Source organism: Crassostrea angulata, chromosome 4, assembly GCF_025612915.1.
Source record: "Crassostrea angulata isolate pt1a10 chromosome 4, ASM2561291v2, whole genome shotgun sequence".
Lineage (NCBI taxonomy): Eukaryota > Metazoa > Mollusca > Bivalvia > Ostreida > Ostreidae > Magallana > Magallana angulata.
This window is the reverse complement of record NC_069114.1, coordinates 38,618,240-38,630,827: the sequence shown is the minus strand read 5'-3', so window position 1 is coordinate 38,630,827 and position 12,588 is coordinate 38,618,240. Positions and strand designations below refer to the sequence as shown.

Below are 12,588 nucleotides of genomic sequence, written 5' to 3'. Positions count from 1 at the left end.
AATGGAGATGGGTTATACACTCGTTGACAAGGAAACATATTAAAAATAAGTAGAGTATATTAAACATTAGTTAGTCCCGTGAAAGTTTAATGGAGGATAATAATTAAAAACTAATTAGCTAACACTCAATATACTATTTTTAGATACGATTACTCTACGTACATGTACTATACTTTAATTTCTCAAAATCATTCTGTGGTGATTTATGGTAAATGTTTATTTTGGATTTTTAATCGAATTTATAACGTGATACATTATAATTGTGATGTAGATGTTCACTTGGTTCCTGCGGGATGCAGCAGTTGATCAATGAGTTGAGATCCGGCTCCGGTCAGTCCAGTGTGGAGTTGATCTGTAGGTGTACATAAGTACAAATACATGAAGACTCGTATTGTCACACAACATATTTGTTATGATTGAAAATTTACTATTTTCTACAGATGATCCAACTTTCAACAGACCTTTTGATTTTTACGTTTTTTAACATTGGGCGAAAAAAAATCCATGACTTTTGGGAGAGTTTACACATAGGAAACGTTCCGATTTGTTTTGCTTTGTGCTGTTTTGTGTTTGATTGAAAAAAGCTTGCGCTAATTATTCTAAAATATTGCTAAAAGAATAGTATTGCAATTGCAACTTAGCTCACCGACAGCGGCGGCCCCTGTTTCATGCACTCCAGCTAATGCCTCCTGACCGGAAGCCAACAGCTGAGAGGCGGTTTCCTTCAGACCTGACAGTTGAGTGGCCAGAGATCCAGTTGCTCCACTCAGATGCTGGGTGAGCTGTCCCAGAAGACCACTTCCACTTCCGTGTAACAAGTCAGCAACTCCACCGAATGTCTGTCCGAGGAAATGTTAATTATAAAGCATTGACTTTGTTTGATGAGATAATCAGTAATCATTAAAAATAAAAAAAATTAGAAATCCTTCCTAACATCAAAATTTGATTGGTATTTTTTTTACTGGTATTTTTTTACACATAATATCTCATTAGAAGAAAATTTGGAAAACAAAGGCGAGGATTTTTTGTAAAGAAGCAACAATTCATCAAGCGCACGGAGTGTTTCCCATTTTAGATATGTCTTTGCAATTGTACAATAATTCACCTGTTTAAGCTGCTCAACGGTGCCTTGGAAAGCCTGGGCGAACCCGTCCAGTAGAGCCCTCTTTCTGGAGTGCTGAAGCTGGCTCATCTTCTGCATGAACTTACTTACAACGGCGTCCAGAACGGCATTGTACTGGCCTGTTTAAAAAGTACCACAGATTTTTGTTACAATAGTGCTTGTCATATCCTATATAGCTTTACTAATCTATACTAAAACTCTATACTATTATATCATAAGATTATATTAAATACTAGTATAAAGGCAAAAACAAAAGATATCTAGAGTACAACTACACTTAAAACCGTATCAAGGGAATAAATAAAAAAATGTCGTTTAGTTAACAATGAATGTTATTTTAGAATGGTTTGATTTGATTTGGTACCCTTGAGTCTGGTAATCTCGTTCAGGAACTCGGGGGCGTTCTGATCCAGGAAGCTCAGGTCCTTGATTTTGTCGTACACAGTCTGCAGACGACCGCCGTAAGTATGAAGGATCTGACGAACTGTTTCCGCATCCTGTTTCAGGATCTCCAAGGCTTGGTTCATCTCATCGCTGTAAAAAATGCAGGGTTATATTTCTGCGAGTAGCAAATTGTTCTTATATTGATTTCAGAGTGCGCAAGGTCATTTTTGTGAGTACATCCAGAAATTGCAACTGCACTATTTATTTTATCAAGGAAAATGAATAAAGCTCTTGCTACCAAAAGACCATAAGGCAATGATACGATGTTTGAAACAAACCAAAGATATGTGATTTTTTTCCTAATGCATAAAGTATCCCTTAATACGTCATTACTTACGCGGTCGTTCTTTTTCCGAGCAGAGAGGAGAGGAGAGCTGAAATCAAAGAAAAAAGAGCAGTTAAAGTCAGTAACATTGTATTATTGCATTATCTGCAAGATTTATTTAAAAATTTTAGAAGCGGAAATGATCTAGAAACATCGTGGTACTACGGATACGAATATTTGTTTTTCACTTGCACAATGGAGTACAGTACCACAAAGTTTATTCATCGTAAAGAAAAGAAATTTTCAACAGACTATTTTCCATATAATTGTTGTCGGTATTATCTGCTCACCTGTTCCGGCAGCGCTGACGGCGCTGGACACGAGGGTTTTGACGCCATCAGTGGACAGAGAATCCAGGGCCGAGTGGAGGGCCTGGTCCCCAAAGTGTTTCAGGTCGTCCAGGAAGTTACCCCGAACGCCACTGAGCAAGAAACACATGCAGAACACTCCCAGGTACTTGAACATCTGCGTGTAAAACAATCATGCAAAATATGAATATAAACAAGGAACTTAAACATCCATGTGTAAATCATGTTATGTATAAAATAAAACGTGTAAATGAGAAGAAAAAAACCGCCAACAGATCACGCTCCTCTATAAATTGCAAATAGTTTGCATAAATATTACATATGATAAGCTATATTGATTCGTTATTATTTTCTGTCATGTGATTAACTTTTTGCCTGGCATTCCACCCACTATTGTAAAGTTGAATTGTATCCATATACCGGTACATGTATACCTGTATATACTAAAATATCTGCGTGTAAACCAAGTCGTGCATAAGATTTAAGATAATATGTAAATGAACAAAAAACCGTATACAGATCACTCTCAGGTACTTCAACATCTCGGTGTAAACCAAGTCATGCATGAAATTAAATATATAAATGAGCAATAAACGCATCACGCCCAGGTACCTAAACATCGGGAGGATGTGTAAAATGAAAACACATGTAGCACTGGATGTTTGGTGGATTAAAATTGAGCTTGAATTTGATTTAAAAAGCAAGTTATATAGTTTGTACTTTTGATATATTTTGATATATAAATTAGTTTTTTATTTACTCTGTAACCAATCATTTGCGTGTTCAGAAAGAAAAATTTATTGTATCCGCTCTTCTAAATAAAAGCTACAAGAGTACAAAATCATCATGTTCAAATAAATATAATAATTGTGACATTTTTAACTGCAATGAAAGATAGTTTCTAATGTGGCACTAATTACTATGATAGGACAATACTTATATGATATGAAAGCTAGTTCAAAACAATATTATCAATGTCAGTGCCCATACTGTCCTAATGTAACCTTGTTTTTACTCGGCTAATGTTAAAACTAAAAACGCACCAGTACATTTCAAAAACAACTAAGTGTATGATTCTACATTAAAGGTGTAACTTCCAAAATTTTGTTTTGGAATACAAAACACATTTTTATTAATTTTAAAACATGATTATTATATTCTCGATCACGTCATTTTCCAATGATTTCGTACTTCAAAGTCAAATTTCAAGATGTATTATATGTTGCTTTTCGAACTTTTTTATACTCAATTAAACAATGTATTTAATCATGCACAACACGTAGTTTTCAGACTGTCTTTGTGGCACCAACTGTTGCGTACAACCTACCTTGTTTGACTTCTGTCGGAGAATGACCAGGGGACGGGGGGACCGCTGTTCCTATCTCACAATTTATTGGTGTGATGTAATGTCTGATAAGAAATACTTTCTCGGTGCATCGACAGACTGTGTGATTCCTACAGATTATCGAGAATAGTTCTTTGGAATGCAAGAATACTTATCAGGGGAAATGATCTGTATTAATTTCTGAATTTATCATTATTTCTATTTCCTAATGTCATTTATTGAAATGGGTATTTGAGTTTATATTAATTGTCTTTGATATTGAATGGTATTGAATAATGAATTATTGGCATCAAAAGCAAAGTTTTAGTATTTCAATTGGCTCGATGTTAATTTTGTGTGTTCATTTTTATTTATTTACTTTGGTCAAGATATGTAAATGCGATATTATGTGAATAATTTTGAATTGAAATTGCAAGGAAAAATAAGATATGGGAAAATGTATTGTTTACCATAGAGACTTTATAGTAGCATAGTTCTGCCCCTTGTATTCATGTTATTTTTGTATATAATAAGTCGACATCCAAAATAAATATGTTGACTTGCTTCAAATAACTTGCATGCCAATATCTATCTATATCCAATATCTATCTCGCATGTTAACATACACATTGAAATAACTTGCATGTCGACATAAATAAAAAGCATCTAGCATGTTTGATGTTCCTTTGGGCGCTATTTGAGCTTTTTGAAGTATTTTTTTTTAAATAATTAGTAATTGATTGCAATTTTCTTGCATGTCAACAAACATGTAGTTATGTTGCATGTTAACATATATAACTATCTATCATGTCAACATATTTATCTTGTATGTCGACATAGTTGATAAAAAAAATAATTTGCAGACAAGAGGAAGAAATATGCCACCATAAGACTTCTTAAAAATTAATGTTTTTTCAACAATCACAAATATTTCGCTTTTTTAACACTTGTTTTCCTCATAAGTCCGCCCAAATGATCCAAACGTTTGCACTTCATTGACATTTAATAAAAGTGACTGAATTGAACTCATCAGAATTGTTTTAAAATGATGATGCAACATTACTTTAGACATCTTGAAAGGTTAATCTCCACACTCCAGCACTGGTCACATCGAAACCTACCGGTGATCTATGGTCTATATTTTACAAAACACTGTAAACTATCAAATCAAATAAAGTCCTATCCTTGTCGCCAGATTATCATGTACCTGTCATCTCAACGTTAATTTTATCTCAATATAATTATTCCTTTTTTCTTACTTTTAAAGCTTAATCTTCATGATGTCATTCAAATTTTGCTGGTCTGCGTTGTAAAGGGGGGATGATTTTTTTGGTGAAATAGCAGCGGTTTTTTTTCCCATCGTGATTATTTTATATTTTTGACGTTTTTGGAATTACCAGTTACTGTGAATGGCCTTGATATAATGCTTACATGTATACAAGGTCAACAACAACACCACGGACAAGATAAGGTGCACATGATTCACAGAGAAGGACGACTGCACTGAGAGAGGGAATTATGATTTAGAGAACCTATTCTGAAGATAAGACGATCGCCGATAGTATCAGTGTCGAATTTTGTCTTGACCCTTTTCATATGCATGTATGAATTGATTTTCGAATCATATTACATGTATGTTTTGTTGCAATTTCGGTATTCATTGTTAACTAATTTCTAATTTTTAAAAGAAATTTATATTTATTTTTTTGATAGTGATTATATTTATTTGCTTAAACTGCAGAGTAAGATCTTATTTTAACAACACCTTCTACTGAAGAGTACCCAGTTTAGTAATTATTCACCAGGAGTCATGATCAAATTCTTTAAGGAATGATTTTCAAGTATGAATAATTATTTAACATGAAAAAATCCTATCCATTCAGAAATTTGAATGTCTTCCTATGTCCTAATACAGGACTCATCATCTCAAGGAGACCATAGATTCTAAATGCGTCCACGACCACCAGCCCTCTTTCAGATGTGCAAGGCTAGAGAGGGTATTGGAAGTTTTGATGTACAAATACACGTACTTTAATATAACTGTCTCGACTGCCATGGGGCTGCCTTCAGTGTTGATAAATGGTTCATGAATTTGCATTCTTCGTGTGATTTTTAAAACAATCCTTCCAAAAGAAACTTTAAAAATATCTAAACAAAAACAACATAACTATTCCCGTATACTATCATAAAGGGTCTTGAATATGTCAAATTATCCACTCTCCACTACGTTTAGAATGTAGTACTTTAAAACTCCACATGTTAAACAGAAACATCTGTCCATCCCTTTTTTTGTTTGTGTGGGTCAGTAAAAAACATTGATCATTATCTTCTACGTTGTCCAAAATATGCTACAGTACGAAAAATAACAATAGTAGAAAACGCACTCGCAAATTCTACAGATCCTAACTTATTACTTTAAGTATCTAATTTTAATAGTATTGTAGAAAATCAACATTTTCCATTCCGTACAAAGGTTTATACTTCTCAATGAGAGTAAAAAATTCAGCAACCATAATATCACGTATGATGTTGCTATTTTCCTTGTAAATATTTTTGTGATAAGAAATACTCGATTAATACAAAGATATTGACGTATTACCCAAAACTTTGAAATATATTGTAATGGATTAATATTTATTAACACCTTTTTTCAATTGTCTGTGTATCTTATTTCCACCATTTATACTTATGACAATGACTTTTGTAATTCGGCCAAAAATCTGATGGTATTGTTATGATGTGCTAGTTATGTTTTGAATTAAACCTTTCCACAAAAATAAAATCAATGTGTTAACGGAAAATGTACACAGTACTTGTGTAAAAAAAAAAATAAGGCACCTTTCCTTCTGTATGGAAATGTATGAACATAAACACCAGGTAGCTAAATATTCTCTTGTAATTTTTTTCGAAGGTTCACGTCAAAACATGGCTGATACAACATAATCCCAAATTCATTCTAGGATTTCTAATGTTTTGGTTTGCATGTTATTTTTGGAGAAAAGTAAACAGACTTGGGGATCAATTTTTAAGCATACGTATAGACAAATACCAATACTCAATTGAATTCATTAGACACAAACGCATTGATAATTTTATCAAGGCGAGCTTTACTGCCTTCGAAGTTGTCAATGCTCAAAATGTTCATGCATAAATTTTCTTGATATTAATTAAAATGTGCCGATGATAAAGTAAAATATAATTTTTCTGTTCGAGTACTTTCAGTACTTTGATGGATTTCCTTATTGGCTGCAAGCTTCTACGGGGTTAGTGGCTGCTAGCTGCAGCCTGGTAACATAAACACATGATTGTATATAATATTACATTTCTGTTATGATGTTACACCAATCATATATTATAATATTCTGTTCATGTGATATTTTGTTGACTTTTTCATAATCTCATTAAAAAGTGTTTCCAATTTTGACAAATTTTCTATTTTTATTCCTTGTATTTAGGTCTCAATTACACCTCTCATTTCTGCAGTGTATGCAAGAAATGGATTAATATAGCTTGTTTCTCAAACTAACAATTGTATTTATCACCATGTTAATGTATTTGAATTTATAATGAATAAATATTGTTTAAACTGAAGTCTATTGAATCGTGTCTTCAACGCAATTATAAGATGGTGGGTATAATTTTCAAAAATGTAATTTATGCCTCAAAATTATCGGTTTTGGAGGGGTTTTTTCTTGTTTTTCTTATAAAATTTGCAATGTTTGAAATAATTAAATATAAGGACAGCTATTTTAACACTGGCAAAAACTCTTTAATTGTTTACATACAAAAAAACGCACCTAAACAATAAAAATAATTGTTTAAGACACAGTTTGTATGTAGTAGTGTGACTTTGTTTATCAAAGCACTGACCTAAGAATTCTCTGTTGCTATTTTAAAAAACAACAAGAGACAAATTAACAAAAAACAGTTCATTCCGCACGTGATCCATTTCTTCGAGACGTAGCGATGCACTTCGGCGGTTGTGCGGTCCGGATAACAGATAATTTATTTGTGACTTTACTAATGATCTTAGTAATCAATTAACACAATTACCGACATCCTACTAATACGGCGTAGTTCTCAAAATATGGACAAATATCTGTATTAGACACACCTTGGCAGAATTATTACGTCCATATTCAATATGACACACATGAAATTGATTTGATTATTATAAAAAAAATTAAATTTCAAAATTGTCAAAGTAATAAAAGGTAGTGAAGATTTTTAGCCAAATAAGGCAAATATGAGAGGGTAAAATAGCTTTATTAAATTTTCTACTGAATTTTAAGTCCTAAAAGACCCAAGTTTAATTCTCGGGTTAAAAGTTCAGTTTTAAAAATGACAAACTTACATGGCAATATAAATAAGTTTATTTGACAAAAAATCACCAATAAACAATTTTCTTTGGACGTCTACTCTGGAAAAAAGAAAAAAATTAAAGATGGATGAAGAACCGAAAATGTTAATGGAAAATGTTTAATATTAATTGTAATTTGAAACTCTACTAGATATTGATTAAAGTAAATGATACCAACAACGCTGAAATGTCATTAAATGAATTTGAAATTTAAATTAAATTTGAAACTCTACTAGATATTAATTAAAGTAAATGATACCAACAACGCTGAAATGTCATTAAATAAATATTGAGAGAGAGAGAGAGAGAGAGAGAGAGAGAGGGGGAGAGAGAGAGAGAGAGAGAGTATTATACTCACTTAGTGTCATACCGTAGCCTGTTGTTCAGTATAATGTTCTCGGCACAATGTGCATGTTTGCTGGGAAAGCCTTCTCTCTGATAATGAAAGCAATATCCTCTGGAGAGAGGCCATATTGATATCCATGTCTGTATTTTCGAGGATCTCTCACATGGGGATCTTTGTAGGGATTTCCGTATCTGACGTTGTAACCTCCCTCGTAATCCGTGGGGTATCCATCTGTTGGATAGATGTCGGGACCTGGATACACACCCTCACCATCAGGATATGGACCGTCTCCAGGATATGGATCAGGATATGGACCGTCTCCAGGATATAAACCTGCTCCACCGACAACTGGACCATCACCTAGATATGGGCCATCACCTGGATATGGGCCATCAACTGGATTTAGACCATCCCCTTGATATGGGCCTACTTCTCCAGGATAGCTATCTGGATAGCCGTCTGGATATCTTTGTCCCTTCGCCGTCGCCAAAACTGCGAACAGCAGAGCGAGGAAAGAACTGCTTGCCATACCTGTGGAAGTATATACGTTAAACAAAGAAGGGATCTCACTAGAATACCAGTCTTTGGTATTTTTCTTTTAGATGCATGGATTTCATACCTAAATGCTTTTGATCACTGACTTTTATTTCGTAGCAACATGCAGGGCAATGATATAAGATCGTTTCATACATTACGGTTGTATTGAATTTGAAGGGGATTTTCACTGGTTTCAGATGGTGTTTACAAATGCCAACAAGCAAAACGTTTACTCAGGACATTTTGAATGTAAGTTTTCATTACATGAAGGGTGAAAATTTTTGTTGTGAAAATGATATTTAAGTAATGGGTATACCAAGCAAATTCGGGCAAAAATTGTGTGAATGATAAAAATTGCCTACAAGTTTTAAATTTACTGGGTGGCAGAATATACAAAATTCACATGATAATATACAACAATGTGTCTTAAAAAACGCTCATTAGTTGTTCTTGATCGCTTTAAAATACAACAGAGTAAGAAATAACTATAGTGTTCCGAATGGAAATCATTTTTTTTTCACAAAAAGGAATTAGTATTAATATCAGTAATAAAATCATAATAATCTTCATAATTTCTTACATCGCTGAATGATAGAAATCAAAATTCAATCGTTTTACCTACCTGACAGCTTTGTGAACAAATCCCTCGGCCCAAAGAACAACCGTTAAAAGAGCGATGAGGTTTTATACGAGGGCGGTGTGTGCACCCTGGAACGGCGCGCTGTGATGGATGACGCACGATTCATCAAGACAAATTTTGCATTCATAACAATCCATTCAGCTCCTATGACCAAGTTGTGCTTCCGGAACCCTTGTTATACTATTCATGATTATTAATTGAGGTTGTATAAACCAGGAGATTTTAAATTTAACTTTTGTTTTCTTTTGCGAACAACTTTTTCAATAAGAGACGGAGCTTTATTTAAGTAATAAGGAATCATTCTTTGAATATTATGAGGTGATAATTTCGGTCGGGGCGTGGTCAAATCCAATAAAGTTTATGATAGATTTGACCACGCCCTGATCGAAATTATCACTTCATAGTATTCAAAGAATGATTTTTTATTACGTAAATTCATATTATTTCCAACTTGAGTACTTCAAAACAACATTTTAAAACCACTATTTCTTCATGTAGCACATCTTATGTATTACTACGCGGCGCAGCCAATGCCTTTTTCGGATATGATTCAAGACACACCCTTTTTGTGTCGCTCATCTTTTATTAAATTGTTGGGCTATAGGCTTTAAAATTAATTGGTAATGTTATCACAGACAAAAACAGTTGAAATTGTAAATATATAATTCTTTACTATGAAAATATGTGTGTGTGTGTGGTGGTGGGGGGGGGGGTGTCCCATTGAATCATATGAGGATTTAGTTTAAAAAAAGTGTGCTTTTCTGTGTGGTTTAAAATAAAAAAAACCACAAATTGCATCGTATATTATCAAAATTTCTTTCATTATGTAATATAAGTATTCAAAGTTTGCAAAAATGAATAGTCATTCCGATTTAATTACTCCTTAAATAAATCATAGAGAACGAACAACAAAATGTGTTACCTTGCGCGTCTATGAAAATTGGTGCGCTTGTGTACTATTCGGGGAATAGATAGAATAACGAATAAATGAATTGGAAATATAATTTTTTATGATAATTCTACAAAGTTATAAACCAATTAGTATATTAGTGTGAAGAAAAAAAATTCAAAATAAATAACTTAATTTTGAAATGTACTACTCCCCTTCCCTCAACACACACACACGCACACACAATCAAAATAAAGAGAGCTGTATGAAAATGTGCATGTCTACTTATATTTAAAGATCATATACAACTATGTGGAAAAATTATAAAGTAAGTACTTTTGCTTTTGTTTTTAGAACAAATTTCAATAAACAATAATAAAAAAATAAAAATAAATAAAGAGAGCTTAGGCGGACACAAAGTGTATCCTTAATTTTTTTTTTACTCATTTAAACATTTTCCTTCTACATACCCACTATAAGAATATCTTAAGACTGTCCAAAGACATGTTCTGGAATACATTCTTAGATACGACTTAAAAAATGTCTAGGAAATATTCAAATGTAAGCAATTCCTTCCCAAAGTTTCGTAAAATACAATAAAGGTAAAAAGAACAAACCAAAAAAAAAACTGTTGACGTGACAAGTACTTTGTATATTATTCAAATCATGATTGCACTTTTTTTTTTACCTTTCTAACAGGTAATTATTTAATTTGATTGATTGCAGAAAAGCGAGCCATTTCATCACCAAAACAACTGTATTCCATTCAATGACAATACATCTTAATATGTTTGTTGTAATCATTTTCTAGAACTATAAAATACGATTGTACTGGAAACCGATATGAAACATTAAAAGTTAAAATGTAAATGTACATATAATTACACTTTCGAACTTTCATTGAAATATCTTTAATATTCAAGCTTTGTGAAAAAAAGGGAAAAGAAAATTAAAGAATGATAAACGCTGTTTCCGTGGCATGGCATGCCCCCATTCATTAACACAGAAAAGGTAAGAATGCGTCCACTATATGCACGTAGCATTGAAAGACAGCCTCATCCAAAAATTCCTGGCAAGCAAAAAAAAAGAAAGAAGGAATTTCTCAAAATCATAAAAATCCTAATCCGGAAGGGGGGGGGGCGTGCGTATAGTTCCTTTAGCTTCACTTTCACTGTTGATTTCCTTATTCACTTCAATTTGTTACTCCTAAAAAAGTGGGGACCAACCCCATGAATCGATACATTTTTTTTATAAGTTCAAGAAATATGTCTGCTGCGAAAAAAAGTCGGGGGGGGGGGTTGATGTGTTTTAAGGACTCTTCTTTCCTTGATGCTACGTGCCCGTATCAGAACAAAATAATTCTACCATAGAATTTTGTGTAAAAGGAAAGCATTCGGCAACCCTCGGATAATTCCCTTACCTACATCAAACATATGAGATACGAATCGGCCGAGGTTAGCCGAGTGAATGGTAGTGCCAAAACGTGATGGGACCGGTGAAGGGGTGTGGTACTTCGGTGATAGACAGATACACCACTATTTCACCTACTGTGATTCATGAAAATCATATACTTATACATATACGATTTATCATAATTGAAAAGAGGTTTGACAGTGGCTGGTGATTAACTTATGATAAACCGTAGATAGAGTACTGATTAACTCAAAATCATGGAAAGAGTAACTGATACGTAACCATTGGATTTTTTTTTAATATATAAAAAGAATTATAATAAATTCAAATTCAGATTTTAATTTTTAGTTCTAGTTCAAAAAGGAAAAACGCCGAAAACTGAAAAAGTGAATATACAAAAATTGTCTCGCAAGACTTTCAAAATACGTAGTTTGTAAACAGCAATCATTCATTTCTGTTGCAGAATTTGCTTTGAACCATGTCAATTCTCACCGAACCCGTATATTACAAATTTCAAAAGATTTTTTAGTACATTTAAACAACGTGGGTGGGGCAAATGCGCAGTATATGTATGCACAATTATACAATTGCGTGTCAGCAATTGAAACTCGAAATAAAAAGGATCGGAATACAATCCAAAATACATGAAAACAAATGAAACCTACGTTATCAATCATACATGCATGTATTATCACTGGATGATGTAAGATTTAGTGGAGAGAGAGAGAGAGAGAGAGAGAGAGAGAGAGAGAGAGAGAGCTATTCCTACGCAATTTTGGAATGTTGGACAATATACTAATATAACAAAGAAATTGCTTGGGTAGAGACTGTATTCGATTTGATTGAAAGCCGAAGAAAACATAAGCTGAGCTGACAAAA

At 33.2% G+C, this 12,588-nt stretch overlaps 2 protein-coding genes across 3 annotated transcripts; both read right to left on the bottom strand.

Moving 5' to 3' along the window:
- Positions 1–199: 199 nt before the first annotated feature.
- LOC128180788 (uncharacterized) lies at positions 200–3,655 on the bottom strand. The gene is made up of 7 exons (XM_052848935.1): positions 3,528–3,655; positions 2,183–2,357; positions 1,905–1,941; positions 1,488–1,657; positions 1,106–1,242; positions 647–839; positions 200–352 (listed from the first exon to the last, which is right to left on the bottom strand). Exons 2-7 carry the CDS (start codon positions 2,355–2,357, stop codon positions 276–278), a joined length of 789 nt encoding a protein of 262 aa, XP_052704895.1. The 5' UTR covers positions 3,528–3,655; the 3' UTR covers positions 200–275.
- A 4,224-nt stretch (positions 3,656–7,879) lies between these two features.
- Positions 7,880–9,528, bottom strand: LOC128181690 (galectin-3-like). Of its 2 annotated transcripts, none has more exons than XM_052850177.1 (3): positions 9,390–9,528; positions 8,243–8,761; positions 7,880–7,944 (listed from the first exon to the last, which is right to left on the bottom strand). In XM_052850177.1, the coding sequence occupies exon 2, from the start codon at positions 8,757–8,759 to the stop codon at positions 8,268–8,270; it is 492 nt and encodes a 163-aa protein (XP_052706137.1). In that variant the 5' UTR covers positions 8,760–8,761; positions 9,390–9,528; the 3' UTR covers positions 7,880–7,944; positions 8,243–8,267. The 2 variants fall into 2 exon arrangements, with proteins under 2 accessions (XP_052706137.1, XP_052706138.1); XM_052850178.1 differs by having other exon boundaries at positions 7,880–7,939.
- Between the last annotated feature and the right edge of the window lie 3,060 nt (positions 9,529–12,588).

What these genes read in the sequence shown, in the direction of transcription:
- LOC128180788 (XM_052848935.1), bottom strand. Translation starts at nt 2,357, where the DNA reads ATGTTCAAGTACCTGGGAGTGTTCTGCATGTGTTTCTTGCTCAGTGGC. An exon ending in CGAGATTACCAGACTCAAGG is followed by an intron (nt 1,243 to 1,487) that starts GTACCAAATCAA and finishes CTTTTTAAACAG; the next exon opens with GCCAGTACAATGCCGTTCTG. An exon ending in CCGTTGAGCAGCTTAAACAG is followed by an intron (nt 840 to 1,105) that starts GTGAATTATTGT and finishes TTCCTCGGACAG; the next exon opens with ACATTCGGTGGAGTTGCTGA.
- LOC128181690 (XM_052850177.1), bottom strand. Translation starts at nt 8,759, where the DNA reads ATGGCAAGCAGTTCTTTCCTCGCTCTGCTGTTCGCAGTTTTGGCGACG.